Source organism: Podarcis muralis, chromosome Z (genome assembly GCF_964188315.1).
Source record: "Podarcis muralis chromosome Z, rPodMur119.hap1.1, whole genome shotgun sequence".
Lineage (NCBI taxonomy): Eukaryota > Metazoa > Chordata > Lepidosauria > Squamata > Lacertidae > Podarcis > Podarcis muralis.
The window spans coordinates 11,690,940-11,717,360 of record NC_135673.1 but is presented as its reverse complement, the minus strand read 5'-3'; the positions used below and the strand labels follow the sequence as shown (position 1 = coordinate 11,717,360).

The window sequence follows — 26,421 nt, the reverse complement described above, 5'->3', positions numbered from 1 at the left end:
CTAATTCGGATATCTCAATGGTCCCTTTTTTGTAATTGAAAAGGCATTTTGTAGTAGAGAGCGGTGGCTGTAATTCAGTCTCTTTTAAAAGCTCCCCCACCTCATGCTATGTGTGTGCAAATGTGGTTGTGGGAAGTCCTAGTTGAGAATATATGAGCTTACACTGTGGGAATAGGAAACCATTAGCTCTATGGATGTTGTTGGTCTCCTAAGTCCCATTATCTCTAACCATTGGCTATGCTGGTAGGGGCTAATGGGAGTTGGAGAAAGTCTGAAGGTCACTGGTAGAGCATCTGCCTAGCATGCAGAAGGTCCTAAGTTCATTCCCCAGCATCTCCAGGTAGGTCTGGGAGAGAGTTCTGCCTGAAACCCTGAAGAGCCATTGGAGACAATTCTGAGCTTGATATGTCAGTATATGGTTCCATATGGAATCCAACAATTTTCCAATCCCTTATTATTCCACCTCTTGAAGGACTCCATTCTGAAGACTACAACGTAGGGATGGAGAATCGGGGACCCTGCAGCTGTTATTGACTAAAACCCATTATCCCTGAGTTGGACCATTGACAGTGCTGGCTGGGACTGATGGGAGTCCAACAACCTCTGGAAGGCCTCGGATCTCCATCCTTTTTATGCTACAGTCTTGTTGTACAATGCTGTCTATCTATCACTGCCACACCAAGGTTTCAGGCACAGTCTTTCCCATCACTTGCTAACCATTTCCTTTTAACCAGAGTTTCTGGGTATTGAATCTGGGGACCATCCACATGCAAAACATATGCTCTGCTACTTAGCATGCTTGGTAATAAAGTTTCAGTTCAAGAGAAGCTGGACGGAGAAGGATACTTGGGTATGTTTGTAAAAGCACTTTTATTGTGTCTACATTAGTCAGTATGAAAGGGGAGCTGTTTAGCCAGCAAGAATTGTTCTCATCCTTAGTGTTGATTGGAGCCAAACAGTGTAAAAGGAGGTGCATTGCCCACTGAGAATTGGCCCATAGGAGAAGACATGCAGGAAGAACATCAATGAGTAGTTATTATATTCTGTGTTTTTGCCTGACAGGGGCTCAAGGCAGCTTACAGCTAAAATAGAAACAGCTAAAAACATAGTGGGGAAAGTAATATTAAAAAACAATTATTGATGTATTTACTTGCGCACATGCACACAAATATACATATATTAGGAACATGGAAAAGAAAAGGTGCTTCGTTTTCAAGAGAATTATGTGCAAGTTCTGTGCCCATGTGTGTGCACAGAAAATAGTAGATCTGGCTGAAAAGTGATACACGGAGAACTACATTGGCCATTGCAATGCATCCCTAAATAATAATTTTGTATAATGATAGGATTATTGTATAATCTTAGAAAGGGACATGGCTGTGAGAGGGCATGGCTGTGACTATCATGAAGGGACCCTGCACTTCTGAATTTGCCACTACACTACTAGACATGACTAACATAGGTCCATTATTTTAAGTGGACCTACTCCCAAAGCCCAAATGTCCAGCCATGCTAACATTAAACAATTGCTGAAGATTCCAAAGTTATTAATTAATTTATTTTTTAAAGGTGCATAGTAGATCTGTGGTAAAATGCATAAACATTGTAGGCCACTGGGAGGCTTTCCTAACACATTATCAGAATATCTATAGCTCTAATAATATAAATCAGGAATGATTAGAAAAATATTTGTCCTAATGAAGTAATCATTTGGTCGTAATGCATTTCATGACTGTAGCTTTCGGGTGTGTTAACCGGATGGACGTTGTATGGATTTTCTCATTTTCATCTCCAAAACGCTATCTAATGTTTCATTAAGAGTCACATATAATGTATCTTAAGTACAGTCATTAAATATAGTTTAAGGAGATTTATGTTTCAATATTGCTTAAAGATGGTTTAATAGGCCCATTTACTTGGGCAATATTAATGAGCTCTTACTACCTAATTTTAAGGATCTTAATGAAGAGTTTGTGGCTGCACAAAACAACTTGGAAATGGCAAGGCAGCGGACAACTCCAGAGTTGCCATTGAAGCAAAACCCTCCAGTGCAACTGCATTCCTAACCCTCTAGCATTGCTCAGTTGATTTAAAGGGTTGAATCCCCCCACCATTTGGCAAGCCACACGGGTGCCCTTCACCTGCAACATGTTTCCAGTCCTCATGGTGACTGCTGGCATTCCAAACTCATCTTCCCTGTGGCTTTGTGAGATGAGTCTGATCCAGCAAGACAGTTATCTATAAAGGTTCATCTAGGCCAGCTTTCCTCCTTGCCACCACTCCCAGTGGCCAACTGGAGGCATCTGGGAAATCCCCAAGCAGAACATTGAAGCAACAACCCTCCTTTGTTGTAGCAACTGGTATTCAGAGGTGTTCTAGTCCTGGATGTTGAATACCATGACCATGAGCGGTACCAAAAGAATATAGGAAGCTGCCTTATACTGAGTTGGACCCTTGGTCCATCTAGTACAGTATTGTCTACACTGATGGGCAGTGGTTCCCCAGGGTTTCAGGCAGGAATTTCTCCCTGCCCTACCTGGAGATGCCGGGGATTGAACCTGGGCCTTCTGCATGCAAAACGGAAGCTCTCCCACTGAGCTTATGGCCCTTCCCTAAACATTGATATCTCTATCCTCCTCTTCCACAAATTCTTCCAGTTTCATTTTAAAGTCATCTAAGCTAATGACCATCACCCCCATCTTGCAGCAGTGAATTCCATAAGTAGAACAGGGATGAAAATGATCCAACTTTGTGCAAATGATACTTTGGGTATCATTTAAAAGTTCCCTCCCCACCCCAACCTTGGCCATTTTTCAAAGATAATTTCTGAAGCTGTTGTTTCTCTGGGAGCCTTTTCTTTTACTCTTCATTGTCTTGGTTTGCTTTCAGTGATGTCTGCTAGCCTTATCTGATCATGATGTGATCTTATTCACAAAAATAAGGAACCCACTGTATAGGAACATACACAAAGAGAAAAAACGGGTTCAGGCTTGCATACAAAAATACAATATATGGCAAACAAAGTACAACAGATGTACAGTGGAACCTCAGTTTTCGAACATAATCCGTTCCGTGAGTCTTGTCTGACTTCCAAAACATTCAAGAACTGAAAATCAAAGGGTTGTCGGCAAAGTGAATGGTGAAAATGGAAAAACGCGCCATGGGAGCTGTTTGACTTCCGAGGCGCGTTTGAAAACAGAAGCATTCACTTCAGCAGCTGAGACATTCGAAAACCGAGGTTCCACTGTATTCGTCACAATGTACCTGCTATTACAAGGCATACAGTACATGCAAGCGGTACTCCAGAATCATCAAAACAAGTACAATATTACAATTAATGATATATTTTCATTATCTTCTCAATACAATCGCACCGCATGGGCTGAATACATCTTTTGATTGGGCTGTTTCTTGTAGTCCTTCTTTAAGAAACCCTTGGTGTTTCACAATCTCTTCTCATAAATGTCCACTAGTGGGCTTCCTCTGTGCTCTGCTAGCCAGCATACAGCAGTTGCCTCTGCTTGTACCCGATGTGGGACCTTGTTCACTTCACAGGTGAGTCAGCCTGCTCATGGTCTGGAAAAGTTTGCACTATATTGTTTGGCTTGGGTTGCTACCATTTTCTTTTATATTGTGAGCTGAATAGGAGTTTTCTCTTTGAAACTGGGATCAACCAGACTCCAGTCCTGTTTGCTACAGCTGCTCTGCCACTCCCAAGAACTTCCTTGAGTCGGAAATAATGAAAATATATCATAAATTGTAATATTGTACTTATTTTGATGATTTTGGAGTACCGCTTGCATGTACTGTATGCCTTGTAATAGCAGGTACATTGTGACGAATACATTTGTAGTACTTTGCTTGCCATATATTGTGTTTTTTGATGCTGGCCTGAACCCCTGTTTTTTCTATTTGTGTATATGAACTAAATCACAGCAGGATTCCTGTGTTGCTGATCCAGGAAGTGTTGCCTTTGGTTTTCCACTGGATATGTTTTCCCTCCATAATCTGGTCATGCAGCCAAGACAAAGTAATTGATTGTTGTTGTTTTACTTTTCCCCCCAGTTTTCTTTTTCATTAATTACATACATCTCATATCCATAACATTTACTATGCATTCCTTCCTCCCTCCCCTCCTAGGCTTCCCCCAACTTCTGCTTCTGGTTTGTTTCTCCTTTCACCCACCTTAAGGTAAAGGTAAAGGTACCCCTGCCTGTACGGGCCAGTCTTGACAGACTCTGGGGTTGTGCGCCCATCTCACTCAAGAGGCCGGGGGCCAGCGCTGTCCGGAGACACTTCTGGGTCACGTGGCCAGCGTGACAAAGCTGCATCTGGCGAGCCAGCGCAGCACACAGAACGCCGTTTACCTTCCCGCTGGTAAGCGGTCCCTATTTATCTACTTGCACCCGGGGGTGCTTTCGAACTGCTAGGTTGGCAGGCGCTGGGACCGAGCAGCGGGAGCGCACCCTGCCGCGGGGATTCGAACCGCCGACCTTTCGATCGGCAAGCCCTAGGCGCTGAGGCTTTTACCCACAGGGTCACCCGCTTCCCTTCTTCACCCACCTTGCTACCTCCTAAAAGAAAAAAATACTAATAACATATTTATAAAATAAACACATAAAGATGAAAATAAGTACACCATATTATTTCTCTACCTTCTACACATTTTCTAATACTAATGATGTGAATGTTTATTTGACAAAGTAATTGATTGGGCCGGGGGGGGGGGGGGACGGACGGGCGGAGAGGATTGCACCAAAGCAACAGTGGAGAAGATAGCAGAACAACACTAAATAGGACTGGGCAGGAGGGAAAGTGAATATTCTCTCAATCAAGAATTTTCTCAGAAAATATTTCTCACATGCTGTAAGTATCACTTCTGATCGAGAAATCGAACAGAGAGCATTTGATGCAGTCGAGTTCATATGATTATATCGTACAGCCTTTCCTATTGTTTTCTCATTCTCGAAGTCCTCAAATCATTTCTTAAACAAAGGTCTTCTATCCAGCTGCTATTTGGCCTCTTATGTACATTGTTATGAGATTGTTCTTGTATACGTCTTCTAGCTTCAGCGATGTTTCAAGCTACTCAGGTGGTTTATTAGTAGGAGATGATAGCAAATTTCTTATTTTCATAATTGGACATTTCTTCCCTATGGACTCATGTTTAAGATACACATTGGAGGGGGGCTAGAAATCCCCTTTCCTCCCCCCACCTCCATCCCCATAACTAGCTAATAAGTGTTGCATTGTCATCAAGAGAGTAATGGTTTGCTGATTAGCGCAATTAATGACAAATGGTGGTTGGAGCTGGTGGATTGGTTTAGCAGATGATGAATGCCGTGTGGCCCAGGTTGATTCCTGCCAAGAGTGCCTTACCTGGCTGCCTGGCCTTCTGTTCTCAAGCAGGTAGCTCTCATTAGTCACAGGGCATAGGTGCCAGCTTAAATTCGCTGTCATTTCGGGGGGGGGGGACAACTTAGGAACACAGGCGTGCACTTGTTCTCGGATTCCTTTGAGAGTCATCTGATAGCTTTCCCTGTATTGCTGATGTGGCTTTTGTTTTTATCTCTCACAAATGTCTGCTGTCTGTCTTAATCTAGTTGGGCCGAAAGCTGGCAGTGTGATAGACAGGGTCCAAGGAAGCTGACCCAAAGTAGAAGGCAATCCACAACAGTGAGGAGCAGATAACGGGAACCTGTCAAGCTTACAGGACTTGGAGAGCTCCCAGGGCCAGCAGGATATCGAACTGGCTCTTTTATATGCCCAAGCAGGGTCAGGTGACCTCCAGAGCTACACACCTCTGCGTAAGGCATCTGGTAATTTAAAGGGGCAGGATGCTGGCTTGGAGTAGTGGATATGATTCCATTATATGGGCTTTCGGTAATCCCTTTTTCTGCTATTTCTAGTGGAGAACTTAAAAGAAAAGAACAGTTTTGATTGATGGGTTTATTGTGATTCTTCTCTCCCACACACCCCAAAGGCTTTTGCTGGATCCATTCTTGGGGTCTAATAACCTTGCCTTGTGGATGTCCAAGGATTATGACTTTCCCTCCCTAGAATTCAGTGGGGATTTGGGGGGCTGTGCAAGAGGGATAACCAGAGGCCTTCCAGAGCTTACCCACACGATTTAGTGATGGCCACCAGCTGTAAAGGAGAAGAAGAGGAGGAGGAGGAGTTTGGATTTGATATCCCGCTTTATCACTACCCTAAGGAGTCTCAAAGCAACTAGCATTCTCCTTTCCCTTCCTCCCCCACAACAAACACTGTGAAGTGAGTGAGGCTGAGAGACTTCAGAGAAGTGTGACTGGCCCAAGGTCACCCAGCAGCTGCATGTGGAGGAGCAGGGAATCGAACCCGGTTCACCAGATTACGAGTCCACTGTTCTTAACCACTACACCACACTGGCTCACCATGCTGGAGGACTAGACAAATTCATGGAGGACAAGGCTATCCAATGGCTACTAGCTACGATAGTTGTGTTCTCCCTCCTGTTGGAAGCAGTATGCCTCTGAATACTAGTTGGGAACTGGAGATGAGGAGAATGCTGTTGCACTCAAGAGTGCCCTGAGAAAAGAGAATGGTTATTAAACCACTCTGGAAATTGTAGGTCTGTGAAGGGAACAAGGATCTCATAACAACTCTTGGCACCCTTAATAAGCTACATTTCCCAGGATTCTTTGGGGGAAGCCATGACTCTTTAAAGTGGTGTGATACTGCTATAAATGTATAGTGTAGATAAGCTGAAAGTCTTCCTTGGTTCATTCAAACTTCTGGTAATGAGTTCTGTTTTAGCTTTAGTTTAGTTGTGGTGTATGCAAGTTGTTCATACTTGACTTGCCTGCTCAATATTATCTATCGAGGGCTTCCTGACCGCTGAGCTAGTTCACGGATGCTGTTATCTATTCTGTCCACACTGTATTGTGCTTCTTTGCTCTCCCCCCTCCCTTTTATGCTGACAGGGTTTTTATTAAGTCATCTTTAACTGCTTTGGGCAGAAAGTTGAGCCACCAATCTTTTAAATAAATGGGGATTCTTCCCACTTCCCCATTGATTTTGCTTCTCATGAAAAAGAGGACCTCTCCTAATGCTAATATCAGATGCAGTTGTCCATAGGGGAAAGACAATATGGTGTAGTGGTTAGAATGTTGGACTAGGATCTAGGAGACCCAAGGTTCAAATTCCCAAACAGCCATGAAGCCCACTAGGTGAGCATGGGTCAGCCACTCTCTCGCAGCCTAGCCTACCTTGCAAGGGAATTAATAAAATGGAAGTCATCAATGTCCCCTTGGTGGATTTTGAACAAAATAATTGAATAATCAAGGCTTAAGTTGCCTTTGAAGGAATAGTTAATAAGCATATTTACCTACTGAATTTTGAAACAGTGATGGTTTTCCTAGGGACCTGTTTTGCCTGGTAGTTTCTCTTTAAGTAATGTTGGGGGGGCACCCAAACCTTTTACTAATATGGGTGAAAATCCTTAATTTTGTGTTAGTGAAAGGGGGCTAATAATTATATAGTTAATTGGCATCTGGAAATTAGGACAATCTTAATTACAGAGCACCATTTCCCTAATAGCTACAAGGCTTGGGCATTTGATCTATATGGAGATTGGTGGCTATTATGCAATTAGCAATTACATTAATGGGGGCATCCTATTTTGACGAAATTTGCATATGCAAATAAAACATACCTAATAGAAATAGCATTGCTGCCCTAATGATTCTGATTCCCTTCCCTCCCCCAAAAGACCCTTCCCCAATGTTTTTAAATCACTCTCAACCTAATTGCTATCTCTTTTGTTTTATCTCTTCAGAATGGAACTGCATGCTAAATATGCATTCTTAAGGAGGTTGAAGGAACCCTTTAATATAGAGACACATTAAATGAATAAATATAAATTTAATTTCAGTGATATGGAAGCATGGCATGTAGCTATTGCCACATGTGCTTTGGGGGGGGGGTGTCTTTGCATGTGTTGGCACCGCTGTTAAAGGACCACAAACAGTATTTATTTATTTATACATACATACATACATACATACCCGTCTGGGCGGCTTCCAACACATATAAAAATATAATACAAAAATCAAACATTAAAAACTTCCCAATACAGGACTGCCTTCAGATGTCTTTTGAAGGTTATATAGTTTTTTATCTCCTTGATATCTGATGTGAGGACGTTCCACAGGGTGGTGGTGGCTACTGAGAAGGCCCTCTACCTGATTCCCTGTAAGTTCACCTCTCACAGTGAGGGAACCACCAGAAAGCCTTCAGAGCTGGACCTCTGTGTTTGGGCAGAACGATGGGGGTGGAGACAGTCCTTGAGGCATACAGGGCCAAGGTCATTTAGGGTTCTAAAGGTCAGCACCAACACTATATTTTGAAACAGAACATGTCAAAGCGTTGGTTAGACAGCTATTTAAAATATTCAGAAAATAATTAAAATCAACTAGGGCTGCCATACGTCCGGAATTTCCTGGACATAGCCAGGACTTGTCCGTCAAAAAGTGGCATCTGGGCGGAATTTTCAAAAATCTGTTAAAATGTCTGGGGAAACCCGGGCATCTTTTTGGTGAATTTCCTTTAAAAATCACTCCAAAACTACTACTTTTTTAAAGATTTTTTTTTGGGGGGGGGAGGAGCGTTTGTTTCCAGATTTTCACTTTTTAAAAATATGGCAACCCTCAATCAACTATAAGCTAAAAGCAGATTAAAACAAATGCCAGCACATTGCCAGATAGGCTTGTCTAAACAAAACATTTTCTAGTGGGCATCAAAGAGTGTACAGTAAAGGTGCCTTCCTTGATGTCAATAGGCAAGAAGTTCTGAAGTGGGGGGGGGGGGGCTGCCATGCTAAAAGATTGATTTCTTACAGATTTAAGAAGGCATGCTTTGTAGGGGCAGGTGACAACTTCTCTGGATTTTGCAGTGTTCTCCAGCCATGTAACATGTACAAAAATGCACACAGGCAACTCCCCATATCCATGGGAGCTGCTTTCCAAGGCACTGCATGTTTGTGGGACACGCATAAGCCCGCTTCATTCCACCCTCGCCCTATTCCGTCCCCTTCTGAAGCTGAAAACTGTGTGCGCATCAAGTGATCAGACTTTTCTCAAATGCACACAGATGGGGAGTTGCCTGTATACTGTGAAGAAGTGTCCATAAAAACATATGTACTGGTAAAATTAACATGCAAAAAAGCATTATATTAATGGAAATCGCTTTGCAAAAATGTGAATATGAGGTAGAATTACTAATATACATTGGGGTGCACTAAAACACTGATGAATTTTCATTGATGGCTTTTAAACAATAATCAGGGGACAGGGCGGGGGGGGGGGGGAGAAGAGGGAAAGCTCCATTACACAGGAGTGCTTCTGCTGATGGGGATCATTAGGTGAATCCCCACCCCACCCTGTGCTGAAGTGTTTTAGCCAGTGCTACTCCTACTCAGAGTAGACCCATTGAGAATAATGGGCATGACTAGCTTAGATCGGTTAATTTCATTATGTCTTTTATGTGTAGAATCTAGTTGGATACAGACCATATTTTTCCTGCAAATTTAAAAGCAAGCAAAAGATTACAGATCGATGCAGAAATGGGACGGAATAGATTTCTAAATGAACACAGGCAAATTCCCCCACCCATCCTTTGGAAGGATCCCATCCTGGATGCTTTGAAGAATAGCTGTCTGGATGTGTGGGGCTCCTGGAACCCAGCTGGTTTGGGCTAATCCTCTTGGAAGCAGGATGGCAAGGCAGCCTCTGCTGAATGTACGACAACAGATGGCAGGCCCAACCCGCAAAATATACAGCAGTATGTCTTTGCCATGCAAAAGCAGCCTGTTTGTCTTCTCACGGTGTTCTGTTGGGTTAGAGAGTTCGCCTGTTTCATTCACTTTTGCCACCCCATAGCCAGTCCTCCGTTCTCCTTTTGTATAGTTTATTATTTGCACCCTACTTTTATTTAAAAATAAGTCTCAAAGCTGCTTGCCGTAAAAATAAAATGCAGCATAATAGAACAGCAGACTAACTATTATTACTATTATTATTATTATTATTATTATTATTATTATTATTATTATTACTGTATTATTGTCTGTTTTATAACCCATGCTTCCTTCACAAGGAGCCCAGAGAGGCAAACAGCTTCACAATTTAAAAGCAAAGGAAGATCGTTCTATAAACACTTTCAATTAAAAACATCTAAAAACAGTTGCATCGTTAAGGGGTTTGTGGGTGTGGGACGGATCCTTAAATGTTTCTCTTTTTTTGTACTTCTATCAAACGTGGAGTTCCCCTGATCATTCTGATACCTCCTTGTTTCTGAGGTTTCATAAACACTTATTAATTTAAAGCACATAGACCCTAAGAATCCTGTGAACAGTAGTTTGCCTGTACACATCTACAATTCCCAAACTCCATGTTTAATAAGGGACAGTTCCCAGGTTTCTTGAGGGGCTGGATGCTTTAAATGTATGGTGTGCCCATAGCCTAAGTGGTTTCGTTCTGTTTGCAATCCTTTGCACTCAGCAACTGAGTTTTCTATTACAAGGAGTTAGAAGGATGTAAGAAGCTCACTGCTAGATCATACGAAGGGTTCGGCTTCCTGCTTCTAACAGTAGCTAACCATGTGTCTCTGGAAGCCCTCAGACAAGTCCTGAAGGTAAAAAGCTTCTCCATGTTTATGCTCCTCAGCAGTAGGTACTGAGAGACATGGTGTCTCTGTAACTTAAGTAATAAACCTTTGCAATAAAGCATAAAACAAGGCCTCCATCAAGTCTGCCTGATTCTCATGTTATGGATGGACCACAAAACAGGGCCTCTGAGGATTATCTCAAAGGAAGCCACTTAGGGCTTTGAATGACTCTTTTCAGTATTTTAATTCAAGCCCAAAAACAAATAAGCCTGGACTGGGTAACCTCAGACAGGGGCCATGTGTGGCCCTCTGGACCTCAGAACTCTCCACAGGCTGCACTCTTCACTGGCCCTCCACACCACATGGTTGGAATGTGCTGGCAAAGTCTGATAGTGCCTCTCGCTTACCTAGATGAAGGGTAGAGAGAAGCTCCCCTACTGTACAAAGGTAAAATTTACATTCTTTGCTGTGCCCACTTTTGCCTCTAGAGTGGCTCAGCATTGGAATATGGCCCTCAGAAAGTTGCCACAAGGGAATGTGGCCCTCAAGTTGAAAAGGGTTGATTGGAGTTGTATGTTCTGGGCCTCAGGTGCTGGATTGTCTGACAGCAGCGTTATGTGCTAATTTGGGGTTTTAGGCTGATTCCAAAAGCAACCACAGTGCTGAACAGTAGCTATGATAATTGCAGCAACAGTACCACATAGTAGATACTAAGGTGTAGACAGAAAAGTAGAATGCCCACTCGATGCGTTGGGTCTCTGGCTTCCCTTGGCTTTTCCATCTTCCCGTGCTGTGCTGGTTCATCCTGCAGCATACCAAATGTCCAACATGCTTCTTCAGGAGAGCCTAGTCTGACAATGGCAGCATTTTTCACTTCTCTTATGTCCCCATTAATAAAGCAATGATCCAAAAGCAGCTTTGCTGAGTCTGATCTTTATGCTTCCATCACTCATGACGAGATAATTTCACACAGGATCATTTTTAAATTAAATGACGACGAAGGCGCGCAGGGCTGTTTTCCCCCCCAGTGTTCTCTAGTTCATGGGAGTCTATCAAGTCATTAATGTGTCGTGACAAACCGCTTGACGGAAACAGGCGTAATTAATTATTTGCATAAATAATGACATGGAGCGGGCTCTTTTCGGCCTTATCTGTGAGGCTGACTGCTGAACCACTCAAAAAAGAATGAGGTATTTACATTTGCCTCAAACCATGCTCCGGCTCTGCAGAAAAGGGGGCACAGAAGGGGCTGTCGCTCTTCAATGCCTGGCATCTTCAGGTAGTGCTGAAATCATGGGCAGCTGCTGCCAGTCGCTGTGGGCAGTACTGAGCTGGATGGACCAAGTGGTCTGACTCAGTACAGTGGTGCCTCGCAAGACGAAAAGAATCCGTTCCGCAATTCTCTTCATCTAGCGGTTTTCTCGTCTTGCGAAGCAACCCCATTAGCGGATTAGCGCTATTAGCGGCTTAGCGGCTATTAAAGGCTTAGCGGCTGAGCTGCTAAAAGGCTATTAGCGGCTTAGAAAAAGGGGGGGAGCGGGGGGGGAAATGGCAAGACTCGCAAGACATTTTCGTCTTGCAAAGCAAGCCCATAGGGAAATTCGTCTTGCGAAGCAACTCAAAAACGGAAAACCCTTTCGTCTAGCGGGTTTTCCGTCTTGCGAGGCATTCGTCTTGCGGGGCACCACTGTATAAGACAGCTTCCTATGTTTCTAGAAGATTAGGCTCCTTTGGTTTCAGCAAAGTTGAGGTGGCAGCAGGGAGGGTCTGTTCATAGCCCAAATATACACAGCATTCTATGCCATCAAAGACGTGGGAGTGTTTATGCAGGCAGTACTTTCTTTTGGACTCGGGTGGCGCTGTGGGTAAAACCTCAGTGCCTAGGACTTGCCGATCGCATGGTCGGCGGTTCGAATCCCCGCGGCGGGGTGAGCTCCCGTCTTTCGGTCCCAGCGCCTGCCCACCTAGCAGTTCGAAAGCACTCTTAAGTGCAAGTAGATAAATAGGTACCGCTTTATAAAGGGAAGGCAAACAGCGTTTCCGTGTGCTGCGCTGGTGCTGGCTCGCCAGAGCAGCTTCGTCACGCTGGCCACGTGACCCGGAAGTATCTCCGGACAGCGCTGGCCCCCGGCCTCTTAAGTGAGATGGGCGCACAACCCTAGAGTCAGACACGACTGGCCCGTACAGGCAGGGGTACCTTTACCTTTACCTTTTTACTTTCTTTTAAAATACGTAGCCCCTACTGCACGTATTAAGTCTGGGGAAAGCATTATCACTTCCCTCAGTTGTATAAAATTTGTTCTCATTGCCATATGTTCACCGGAGGTGATAGATGTCTTAACTTCTGCTGGATTGTACCTTGCTGTTACTGGGTTGCTGGAGCATGAAGCCTGAGTTCCTAGGACTTGGGGGGTTTGAGGAGAGCATCCAAGGTGAAGGAGCAAGAACTAGGGGAAGTAGCTCCCTAGCAAGAAAAGGCCAGTGCTGAGCCAGGTACTTTTCATAGTTGGGTGGGGAGAGACTAGTGGGCTGTTAGGGTGGCTGGAGACTTTGTCTCCTGGCAGCTCTCACATTTGCAGCTCAAAGTGACTCCCTCTGAGGGACAGCTTATCGGCGATCCAACAGTTCCTGGTTCTACCAAGGGCTTAGGGGAAATGTCCCCTTGTTTCTCATCTGCTTTGGTAATTTTTCATTTGGAAAGGTTGCAAAATGGAGATGAGAATACCTCTTTAGAGTGAAGAGAGGAGACATTGCACTCACTCTGATTTGGCTTTGTGACATCACCTAGCCAATTCCAGTTAGCTATGCTTCACTGTGGAGGGGGAAATAGGTTTTTGTTTGAGGACCCTTATTCTGGTTTTGAAAATTGAATTAGCAGCTTGATTTTGTAATATTACTACATTATCCGTATGATCCCTGGTTGGCTGGAATTGCCTCATCAAGACATGAGATAGATAGACACACATATACATTGTGTGTGTATTGTAAATGAAAGTGGGGAGGCAACAGAAAAAAATGGAAAACAGGTGCATGAACTGGTGTTATTATGTAAGTTTTCAATCCCATTAAAACTTCCATAAGCAAAAATTCAGCAGCCCTTACTCTAGCCTCACAGCTCCTGACAGCTATATATGGCATACCTTTTTCCCCTCACCCGCTTTTAGATAATTTTTCTTGAGCTTGTCACATTCTTTGTTCCATAAAGTTCTTTATTAACATTGATTTGAAGAAACCATCTGATCTTTGAATGAGTCAAAAGGAACAATTGCACGCGTTTTCATAATCACCGTGAAATGCTGCAGATATGTATATACATAGGAGATAATAACAGCAATTAGTAGTTAGAATTCCTCCTGTTTCTGATCCCATTGTTTGTTTTTTTCCTTTTGAGAGAACAAGTGCTTATTATTCATGGAAATGTTGTTCTGTTTCAGCTAAAACTCTCTTTTCTCCTGCAACTCAGTATATTTAGCCAATGTGACCAATGGGAATTCACCAGTGTGTTTAAATTTGGGGTATTGTTGGTAGCCTTTGCTAAAAATATAGCTATTCTGGAGGGAGATGAATTGCCGGTTTGACAATTTGAGGTTGAAGCAGAGGGATATGATGCACACAGAAGAAGAGCAGGCGCATTAGAGTACATAATGCGCCAGTGCCTGGAGAAAGTGTGACAATGTGCTTTCAGATACAATTGTATTCACAGCCCATCTTCTCCAAAGTGTCAGCCCTCTTAACAAAACAATGCAGAAATAGAACACTGCAAATAAGACCTTAGCTAATACGTTATGATGTCACAGGTTTTTAACATGTCAAAGCTGGTCCATAGTAAGCCAGGAGCCTAAAAGCAAGTCAGGGCTGAATGGAAAATCAGGAAGCAGAAACAAATCAGAGTAAGGCCAAGTCCAGCAGCTTCATAGGGCTAGTTGGAACCCTGCTGGCCCCTCATCTCATCTGTCCCCTATTGTGCTGATAAATGTAATGCCACCTTTTGACCTTCAGCAACAGAGGGCACCAGAGAGCAAGTTAGCAGCTTCCTCCTCCAGCATGGGCTGACAAGGAAAGAAGAACATGAGAACATTTCAACATTGCCTTCTCTGAGTCAAACCATTGATATATCTAGCTCAGTATTGTTTACACCAGGCATGGCCAAACTTGGCCCTCCAGCTGTTTTGGGACTACAGTTCCCATCATCCCTCACCACTGGTCCTGTTAGCTAGGGATGATGGGAGTTGTAGTCCCAAAACAGCTGGAGGGCCAAGTTTGGCCATGCCTGGTTTACACTGACTGGCTGTCGCTCTCCAGGATTTCAGACGAGGTCCATCCATACCAGGAGATACTAGAAATTGAACCTGAGACCTTCTATGTGTCACACAGATTCTCTACCATGGAGCTACAGCCCTTCTCAAAAAGTACATTTGAATCTGGAGTCTCTAGTTTGAGATCCCTAGCAAGAAATAGGGGGCAAGCAGCAGAAGATATTGTTGATTATTGGAAAGAGAGCGTCCCACACTGACTGTGATAAATGGGTCATGGCAACAGTTTGCCAGTACTCTCTCCCTAAGGAGCAGCCATTGAACATGTCCATCTCTCCGGTCTCTCTTTTTCCCGTCCACCCACCTTGATACTTTCCGAAGCATAGACTTCACAAATAATCTCTTGATGACAGACCTTGACAAGACTGATTCTTGCGACTCCGTGCTCACTTCTCTTTGACACAGCAGCATTAATAACAGATTTCATTGTGCGTCTTGACATTCTTATCTTTTTTTAAAAAGGCACAATCGTTCCGATAAAGGGCATCTGCTTAATTACAGGTTTCCTTAATTACAGCTCTGTGGAAGCTCATCTGCTTGGGCAAATCCACATTGTAGCGCTGAGTCGTTTTGGCATATATTTCCCCCACTTTTCATCTGCTGTGGGTTTCTCCACACGTGCCTTTCAAAGCCTTTCTCCTTCCATGAAGGAGCTGAGGACACTCTCCAGTTAATCCTCACAACAATCCTGTGCAAAATCTCCCCATGAGCCCCATAGCAGATGGGCTCTGAACCTGAATCTAGATTTTTATAAATATTTGGGTGCTTCCTGTCTTCTCCAAAGCTTCTCAATTTAAAGAGGAGGTTTGGGGAGCAAGGGTTGGACTAGGATGTGGGAGACAAGACTTCAAATCCTCATTCCTCCATGAAGCTCACTGGGTAACCTAGTCTCTGCCACTCATCCTAACCTACCTCACATGGTTGTTGTGGGCATTAAATATGGGGTGGGGGGGGACTCATGCACCACCCTGAGCTCTTAGGAGAGTAAGGTGGGCTGTAAAGGTAAAGGGGACCCCTGACCATTAGGTCCAGTCATGACCGACTCTGGGATTGCGGCACTCATCTCGCTTTATTGGCCGAGGGAGCCGGTGTACACCTTCCAGGTCATGTGGCCAGCATGACTAAGCCGCTTCTGGCGAACCAGAGCAGTGCATGGAAACGCCGTTTACCTTCCCGCCAGAGCGGTACCTATTTATCTACTTGCACTTTGATGTGCTTTTGAACTGCTAGGCTGGCGGGAGCAGGGACTGAGCAACGGGAGCTCACCCCACCACGGGGATTCGAACTGCCGACCTTCTGATCGGCAAGCCCTAGGCTGTGTGGTTTAAACCACAGCGCCACCCGCGTCAAGGTGGGCTGTAAATGCAATTAAATAAACAAACAAGCAGCCTTCTGTTGTGCCAGGCCATTGTTCTATGCTCAGTATTGTCTACACACTGACTGATAGTTGTTCTCTATGTCCTAGCTCCAGTCTGAAGAAGCACTTGAGCTCATATTATGGTTTCTGCCTGAAAATTCAATGAACAATTCAGTATAGTATATCAACAAAGCAAAAATAAGAGAGAGGCATGGCAGGTGCAAGGCAGTGACAGTGAGTAACCAGAACTTAAGAATGACAGGAACACACCAGAATTCAGAAGGCCTCTTGCTCAAGCAAGTCCCTGCTTAAACGGGAAGTCCTATGTACTCTCTTCCTGCTTAGGAGGATCTAGTGACCAGCTCAGGTGGGTGGCTGCAATCCAGCTCATGAAATGTACCTCCACTGAGAAGCTGCCATTCCCTAGTTCACCACATGAGGGAGCAGCACACAGATCCAGTAGCTTCTGCTGTTTATAGTTCCTTGCTGTTCCTTATGAGTCGTAGAAGTGGGTTGAAATAAGTCCTGGGGTTTAATCGGAAGGCGCATGAAACAGCCACCTTCCGAAGTTAATGTGTTCAGTACAAGGATGGGAAATGGAGCAGAAACCCGTATGTACTCTGCTATGCATTCCACATGCATAAAATAAATGTGATTTTTTAAAAAAGTCCTCATGAAAGTTCATCAGCATTTTAACATGAATTTCTCATAATGTGTATGCTTTTTTCACACAGTCTTCCAAAACTGTTTTATCTAAAGCACTGCATTTTTGTATGTGATTTTCACCAATCTATCAGTTTTTATGCACCCTTTTCCTGATTGTGTGCATTCTTTGGCAGGGGAAGTGTGAATTTCGAAGGATAGCTGTGTTTCCCTTGATCCCTTGATGCATGGCTTGAGACAGCGCAAATTAGGGAGGCAAACTGAACTTAAATGCAAACTGAATTGAATTTCTCCCTCATCTCTAATCCAAGCCCAGGCAAAATGAGGCTGAGAGATGGGGAGGGAGAGATGTTTCCCCAAATCCCAAAGTGTCATCATTTGGAGGGCATGTCAAAAAATTATGTAGACAAGACCAGCTTGAGTGTAATGGTTGTGCTGTGAGGGGCTGCATTCTGACATGGTGGTGGTGATTTATTAAAATTGTATACCGCCCTATACCCCTAGATCTCAAGGCGTTAGTTTTTCTGATTGTAATGCAAGTTCTTCTGTCCTGTTTTTTAATGTTTCTTTCACCTTACAGCACCTGCTGTGCTACAGAATTGTGGCTTTTTGACCAAAATATAATAATAATAATAATAATAATAATAATAATAATAATAATAATAATAATTTTATTTATATCCCACCCTCCCCAGCCGAAGCCGGGCTCAGAGCGGCTAACAACAATAAAAGTAACACAGCATTCTAAAATCAATTCATTCTAAAATCAATTTAAAATCAAATTCATGGCAACCACTGGGCTAAAGTTCTATGAGGATTACCAAAGGAGGGGGTCAGACTGTGCCTTGGCCAAAGGCCTGGTGAAACAGTTCTGTCTTGCAGGCCCTGCAGAAAGATGTCAAGTCCCGCAGGGCCCTAGTCTCTTGTGACAGAGCGTTCCACCAGATCGGGGCCACAGCCAAAAAAGCTCTGGCTCTGGTTGAGGCCAGCCTAACTTCTCTGTGGCCTGGGACCTTCAAGATGTTTTTGTTTGAAGACAGTAAGGTCCTCCATGGGTCATACCAGGAGAGGCAATCCCGTAGGTACAAGGGTCCTAGGCCATATATCAGCATTTCACACTAAATTTCACTCCCACCAGTGGGTGTGGTGCGACACAAATAGTGTAATTGAACAATGTCACTACTTCCCCACCCCTTTCCACACAAACGTGCTTCTGTTACCCCATGATCCCTCCATGAAAATAGCAGGAAATAGCTGAATGCTAGTCTATCACCTCCACACACAGTTTTTTCATTGTACTCCCCCAATTTTGCAGGTTAAGGGGGCTGCAAACAGATTTGTTTTCTGGAATCAAATAACACAGTATACTCTCGTTAGTTTTCTGGACCTGGCTTTTACGTCGTGTGAAAGCTGAAATGTAATGTGGAAATTAATAGGGGAATGTCAGGGAGATGCAACAGACTGACACGTGAGTACAGTGTGAGAGAGACGTAGATTTTGGGGACTTGACTGAAAAATAGTGCTGTGAATCACATCAGCATTGAGTGATGGCTAATGCTGCTTTCTTTGTGCTTGTAGCGATGGAAGGAGTGCCTTTTATGATCTCGGAGAAGTTTGCTTGCGCTTCCGAAGGGGTAAGTTCTTTTATCCATGTACATAAGTGTATATTTTCTCATCGCTCTGGCCATCCTTCCTTCTCTCTGCTCCTTCTCTATTTATTTGCAGCATTGGTACTCAGGCCTCTGGCCAAAGGAAGGCTCTCAGTGTGGCTTATAAAAATCAGTTCAGAGACAGTCCCTGACCTCAGGTTCAAAAGACATGGCATGTGAGGAAAAAGGAGGAAGAAGCAGAAGGAAAAAAGCAAGCTCAAACACAAGTTTTTAAAAGTTACAGTTGATGGCAGTCCTGGCTATCTTGCCATTGATATAAAGAGCAACCTTCCTCCTGAACCACTTTTAACATGCACCCATTCCAAGAGCAGAACTGGTGACAACATCCAGAACAGGAAAATAGGACAGCTCCTAGCACACAAGTAATACACATACAGAGGAACAGTATTAGTTTTCCTTGCCTGGATGGCTCAGATGTAGTGATGGCCAGAAGTTAGGTCTGTATCTATTGATAGATTTATTGGGGAATGACCATGTTCATTCATTTCAATGGGTCTACTCCAAGTAGAATTTAGTTGGGCACAACCCCAGGTGAATCAAATGGCCTCCTTCCCCTGCGCCTGTGCTGTCCCCAGCCAAATGAAACCCAACCTTGCACCCGCCGCCCCGACTCCCTATTTCTGGGAGCTGCTTAGACCTTGAAAAATGTGAGCTATTCCGCACATGGAGCGCAAAGTAACTTGAGCTGACCCAACTCCTCTTGGTTGCCGTGGCGACGTTGGCTGGCTCCCAGCTGCCGCAGAGAAGGACAGCCTCGCTGGTCCTGTTTACCAATTCCTCTCTCAGAAGTTGAGAGGTCATTACGTCCTAATGAGGCAGCAGATGGACCTCGGCTGGAGTCCGGGCAGCAGCAACGCAGCCTTAAGAATAACCTCGTCCATCTTCCCTGCTTCTTCTTCCCCCTCTGCCTGGAGAACACAGTCAGTGCCCAAATGTCTGTTCATACCGTAAAAGCTCCTCTTGGGCAGTTAGCGTATTAGGTCAGGAATGGGATTTTATTTTTTTCCAGACCAAGAGCTGCACTCCCTTCCGGGCAATGTCCCAGGATCCACATGGCAGTAGTGGGCAGGGTGAAAGGCAATAGCAGGCAGAACAACAAATGTAGGTTTTACCTTTGTACAGTAGGCTCCGTAAACTTAACACACCCTGCGCTGTCCTCCATCCTGCCAAGCAAGAGGCAGCATCAGAGTTCAAGGACACATTCCAGCCAGGCAAAATCACTCAAGGAGGGTGCAAAGCAGGGCCAATGAGGGGTGTGCCTGAGGAGAAGGGGTGTGGCCTCATGAGAATTCCAAGGGCCAGATAGAGAGGCCTGGAGGACGGCATTTGGCCCCTGGGCCCAAGTTTATGCTCCCATGCTTTGGATGGTAATGTGTATTACTTGACAGACTGAGATGTGTTTAGGCAGCATTGCTGCCTAGCACACTCAGCACACCTTATTCTTATTGCTGAGTTGGGCCCTGAAGTCCAACTTGACAGCACCCCTCTAGCCCATACATGTCCAGTTTGCAAAGCAAAGAAGCTGGCCTGAGGCCACCCCTTTCACTGCCCCAAGAATGGCAAGTGGGGCTGGGGTAGTGGAGTGCCCTTCTCCTCCCCATCACATGGGCCATTGCAACAGGCAAATCCATATCTAGTTCTTCCTCCCTTCCCCCCCCCCCTGCAAAAAAAACACCTCCCTGCCTGTTACTCAATTCAAAGGAGCCACTTTTCATTTATTTATTTTATTGCACTTCTATCTTGGCAACTTTCTAAGAAATTTCAGGCAGAATACATGTTTCCTCTCCCAACCTGCACACAAACACACATCACATAGTATTTCCCCAACAACCCTATACGGTAGGTTAAGCTGCAGAGTGCTGATTAGCTAAGAATCACCCAATAAGCTTCCTGGCTGAGGATTTGGACCTGGGTGTCTCCCCAACCCTATCACACAGCTGAGACACTTAAAACCGCTAAGCCACACAGTCTTTTCAAATCAAGACCCTGGGTAATCCAGCCCAACTGAGAGCTCCAGTTCTCATTGCTGCAGCACGAACATCAGGGACTGCTCTCTGTCACAATTATACCTTGGTTCTTATTTGACACACAGAAGAGTGAAGCCTTGCAGCTGTCCCCTGGGAGCCTCCCCCTTTTCCCTCAGCCTCACGCCCTGAGGAAACCTCTCTGGCCTGCCTCTCACGCAGTTTCCTTTATGCTCTGTCCAGCACCCTCTTCTGTACATCCTTATCCATCCCAAATACAAAGACCAAAACATACATGTAAATAGAATTAACATTGAGCTATCTAGAATTAAAAATCATAGAAAAAGCAAGATAAGAAGGAAAGGGAAAGGAAAAAGAGTGTCTCGCGATTCTCCGTCTGTCAATTATTCAAAATAATTATTCAGTTATTCAAAATATTTAGGGCATACATTCCAGAATAATTTCTAAAAAAAATTCCAAATTTTTAAAATTGATTTTCCACATTTATCTCAAAATGACACAACAAAGAAAAACACACCACAATACAACAAAATTAAACACAGAGAAAAGTTATTTCTTCAAATACCTAACTGATAACTGACTTCCTCGAATCCCCTCTAACTGAATTTCATTAAAGCACCTTTATAACAGTTCTCCAAGTTCATACATTCCAGAATAATTTCTAGCTGCGCTAGTATCCAGTTTTTTTCCAGTCTGCTAGATGGTATTTTCTGAGTCTTCCCTCCCAGGCATCTCAGATTCAAAACTTTTCTTAAAGGCCACACATGTGAGACATAATTGTCTTTCTTACTTTAGCAATTAGAAAAAAAACTGCACAATTTTTGGGATGGGAGAGAATGCCAGCATTTGAAGAATCAGAGAGGCCACTTGTTCATCCATTGAGCCAACCACATTGATATAATTGGTATGGGGCTGCTCTCAGTACTTTTTAATGGAGTGCAGAGGAGCAGTGACCTCCATTGTGATAATCAGATATCTGCTTTGGCAGATAAGTATACTGATAACTGAGACAAGCTAAGTTCTACACAGCTCTCATTGAGGGTGAAGTGGAAAGAAGTTCCAACCCAGTGGTTCCTCTTCTGGACACTGATAGTGTCCTGATTTTAAGCTTAATTTTAAATGGATTGTCCACTTGTTTTTTTCAGGGGAGATACCTACGATGTATTGGGATCCTGTGACCCACTGGACTTTTTGTGAGCCTCTTAACTAATCCCTGCACTTGCTAGGAAGCTGGAACATGCCATTTGCTGGAATTATCATTTTTATAAACTGATTGTTCTTGTTGTTGTTATTGCTATTGTTATTGTTATTGTTATTTTGCATTTCCTTATAGATGCAGCCAGTCGATCTCCTGGGCATCACTATTAAATCCTTGGCAGAAATCGAGAAGGAGGTAAGTCCCTTCTGGAATCTTGTCTTTCCTTGATTTCTTTTCAGAGCCTGGATATGATTTATTCGCTTTACAAGGCTGTGGGTGAAATTCTGCACCACCATAACCCAAATTCTGCAGCATTCTGCAGCGTCTGTATTTTGATGCAAATATGCATAACTTTCCCCACTTTGCACAATTTATTTTGTGCATACAGATAAAGCTTCAGACCAGCACTTAACACAAGCTTGCTGTGGTTCCCTGTTGGGATTCAGTTAATCACTAAAATAATATATACAACACGGTGATTAACAAACAGATTTTACTTCTGCTGCAAAACATTTTGGCTTTCGCCTTTGTCAGCTGCTCTGGTGGGGATATATTTATATTTTGAGACTGGGAGAACCCATACAGGGTGGGATGAACTCTTGGCTTTAAAATTTGCAGAAATCTAACTCAGCCTCTCCTCCAGTTTCTGAGGTTGTTATTACTATTACTATTACTATTATTTAGAGGCAAAACTGGGTGAGGCAATAAGTGTTACTCTTACATTTATAAGAGGGGTTCTGCATTCACCTTTCTCCATCCAGGGAAGCAGGAGGCAGTATCACAGTTCAAAGACACATTCCAGCCAGACTGACACACTCAAGAAGATTGCAGTGCAGAGCTATTGAGGGGCATGGCCTGGGAATACTGTATTTTTTGCTCTATAAGACTCACATTTTCCCTCCTAAAAAGTATGGGAAATGTGTGTGCGTCTTATGGAGCGAATGCAGGCTGTGCAGCTATCCCAGAAGTCAGAACAGCAAGAGGGATTGCTGCTTTCACTGCGCAGCAATCCCTCTTGCTGTTCTGGCTTCTGAGATTCAGAATATTTTTTTTCTTGTTTTCCTCCTCCAAAAACTAGGTGCGTCTTGTGGTCTGGTGCATCTTATAGAGCGAAAAATACGGTAGTTCTGAGGGCCAGATAATGAGGCCTAGAGGGCCACAATTGTTCCCCATCACCCAGGCATGTGGGGGGTAGGTATGGAGAAAGGGGATGGAAAAGGTTTTTCTCATAACACTTGGACTGGATGGCTTTCAAAGATTAGACAAATTCATACAGGATAGGGCTGCCATTGGCTACTAGCTTTGATGGCCATACTCTGCCCCCTCAGAGGCTTTAATGCTTCTGAATATCAGTTGCTGGAAACAGCGGGAGGGGAGAATTTGCAGGTTTTCCATGGGCATCTTGGTTGGCCACTGTGAGAACAGTATGCTGGACTAGAGGGGGCCTTGGCCATTCTTATGCTTGAGGTTTCCCATCCCAGGTATAGGAAACATTCAGCTAAATGGACCGCTGGAGTCTGACTGTGTAAGGCAGCTTACAAAGTGCTGATTTCTAGCCCCAGGATCACTAATTGGCTATCCCTGTTTGACAGTAACATGATGCCACAAGTGCATACATTTTAAGATAAATCAGTCTCTCAAGATTCGACAAGGGAAGTGTTGTTGGCTTTTATGGCTTAATTTCACCATCTCAGCAAAGCCTCTTCAACTGCATTTCAAAGGACTTAATTTTATTCAGATCCTCCCAAGTTGCTGCCTCCCTCCCTCCCTCCCTCACGCCCCATGCCCCCACTCCTTCTCAGCAGGCCTCCCCTCCTGAGCACAGTCACATGTAATGGTCTTTAAACGAACACACTTGCTAACTGGCAGGAATTCAGGTTTGGTTGTTCATTTGTTTTTTAAATGTTGGTTCCAGCGATTCAGCTTGGGAGTTTTGGTTATTTCTCTCCCCCCCCCCCTCACACCCCAATCCCAAATGACTGGAGAAATTCGTCTTGATTATAATTGCTCTTACCCACGCATATCTAATTTGTATCTTTTTAAGTGTTAATTAGTAAACAGTTTGAGCTGACATCTTTATGCGTTTGCATCTGTGAAAAATAGCGCTTATTGCTGCCTTAGCTGCGGGCCCTTGCTGCTCACTGCAACATTGCGACATTGACATAAAATTAATGAAGACATGGGTGCCAATTTTTTTTTTGAGCTGCCTTTAGGAAGATCTCCTCCTTGGCGACACTCTCCTTCATGCCATTTAATTTATTTATTTTTTTAAGGAGAGGGAGATGTGTACTCATACATCACTTTCTATGCAACATCTTTGCTAAGCAGGCGTCCGTATTAATTTTCCAAGAACGTGGTGCACATTTCCCAGTTACCTAGGTAGCAATCAAACTTGCAACCGGGATAATGCCAAAATGTTATTCTCCTTTCTTTAAAACTTTCCCCAGCCATTAACTTTCAAGATAACCAGGTGTTGATAATAAAACAATGCAAAAAAAATAAAAACAAACAAACTCTGCTCTCTTATAGTCACACAGTGTCATCTAGTGGTGGCATTAAATATTGCATTGGGAGGGAATGTACTTGTTCATTGCATTTATATTATTACTTTTTCTTCAAGGAGGCATACATTTAATCCCCACAACAACCATGTGAAGCAGGTGAGGCTGAGATGCAGCGACTGGCCCAAGGCCACCCAGCAAGCTTCATGGCCAAGTGGGGATACAAACCCAGGTCTCCCAAGTCCTAGTCTGACACTCTAACTACTACAGTGGTACCTCGGGTTAAGTACTTAATTTGTTCCGGAGGTCCGTTCTTAACCTGAAACTGTTCTTAACCTGAGGTACCACTTTAGCTAATGGGGCCTCCTGCTGCTGCCACGCTGCCGGAGCACGATTTCTGTTCTCATCCTGAAGCAAAGTTCTTAACCTGAAGCACACTTTCTGGGTTAGCAGAGTCTGTAACCTGAAGTGTATGTAACCTGAAGCGTATGTAACCCGAGGTACCACTGTACACCACAGTAGGTCTCATACATAAAGTAGATGAACAGGGCATACAGTGGTACCTCGGGTTACATACGCTTCAGAAATATTACCCAGAAATATTACCTCAGGTTAAGAACTTTGCTTCAGGATAAGAACAAAAATCGTGCTCCAGCGGCGCAGAGGCAGCAGGAGGCCCCATTAGCTAAAGTGGTGCTTCAGGTTAAGAACAGCTTCAGGTTAAGAACGGACCTCCAGAACGAATTAAGTACTTAACCCGAGGTACCACTGTATTAACTTGCTCACAAAAATGAAATTGTGACATTATGTTACTGACAGACAGGGATAGCCAGTTAGTGATCTGGAGCTGGAAATCTTCCCTCCCCCACGAACATGAATCAATTAGTCCCTGGTGGCTTAATCAAAATAGCAGTTGATCAAAATAGCAATTGAGGGTGTGGTAAAACGTTCACTCCAAAAGAGAAGGCATGGATGTCTTTTGGATTTTTAATAATAATAATAATTTATACCCCACCCATCTGGCTGGGCTTCCCCAGCCACTCTGGGAGGCTTCCAACAAAATATTAAAATACCGTAGTACATCAAACATTATGCAACAGAACTCCCACTCCAGGTATGACTACAGTTCTGATCTCCTCACTTCAAAGCTAATATTGTAGAGTTGGAAAAGGTTCTGGAAAACAGTGGCTGAAATGATCAACAGAATGAGGTGACTCCCTTTTGAGGAAAGATTGCAGCATTTGGGGCTTTTTAGTTTAGAGAAAAGGTAAGGGGTGACATGACAAAGGTGTGTGAAATTATACACAGTGTGGAGAAAGTGGACAGAGGAAGGTTCCTCTCCTTCTCTCATAACACTAGAACTCGTGGACGTCCAATGAAGCTGAATGTTGGAAGATTCAGGACAGAGAAAAGAAAGTACTTCTACACACAGCACATAGTTAAACTATGGAACTCATTCCCACAAGAGGTAGTGATGACCACCAGCTTGGATGACTTTAAAACATAATGCTACCACTGTCTACTAAACACGATAGCTGTGCTCTGCCTCCACAGTCTAAGGCAGTATGCTTCTGAATACCTGTTTCTAGAAATTGCAGGAAAGGAGAATGCTTTTGCATCATTGTAAAACAAAAACATCTTTGCCTGAGGTCAAAACAATCTCAGTTGGCACCTAGCAGTCTTCCTAGGGGAGAGCATTCCATAAACAGAAGAACACCTGTTCTCTTTTTACCTCCTGGGGTTTGGTCACATTCATAGGGGGGGAAGCTTTTTTCCTTCAGGTCACTGCCCATTCCACAACTTAATATGGCTTAGTAACTTCTGAATATTCATTCTATTTGTTTACCACCTATCCTACTAGCAGCTACCAGTTACATGGGTTTATCACTAAAATTTGGAGGAACTTACCTAATGCTAAGAGCTGTCTCTAGGGGGATGAATTCTGTGATCATATTTTATCCTCACAACAACCCTGTTATGTAGGGCAGGCTGAGAAAGAGAATGCCAGTGCTCTGTCTAGTCAGGTTGTAAGGGATCAGTTCCAACCTGTTATCTCTGAGGATGTGGACAGGCTGCTTAGACAAGATAAACCA

At 43.8% G+C, this 26,421-nt stretch overlaps 1 protein-coding gene across 5 annotated transcripts in view; it reads left to right on the top strand.

Annotated features, from left to right (window-relative positions):
• The window catches only part of MVB12B (multivesicular body subunit 12B), a 99,863-nt gene that overhangs the window by 57,425 nt on the left and 16,017 nt on the right, over window positions 1-26,421 (top strand). For 4 of the 5 annotated variants that reach the window (XM_028715407.2, XM_028715409.2, XM_028715404.2 and 1 more), the window contains exons 8-9: window positions 18,553-18,608; window positions 21,963-22,022. In XM_028715407.2, coding sequence (XP_028571240.1) covers window positions 18,553-18,608; window positions 21,963-22,022 — 116 coding nt within the window. Of the gene's footprint in view, window positions 1-18,552; window positions 18,609-21,962; window positions 22,023-24,447; window positions 24,488-26,421 lie in introns of all 5 variants that reach the window. The other variant, XM_077922401.1, reaches the window with a different exon arrangement.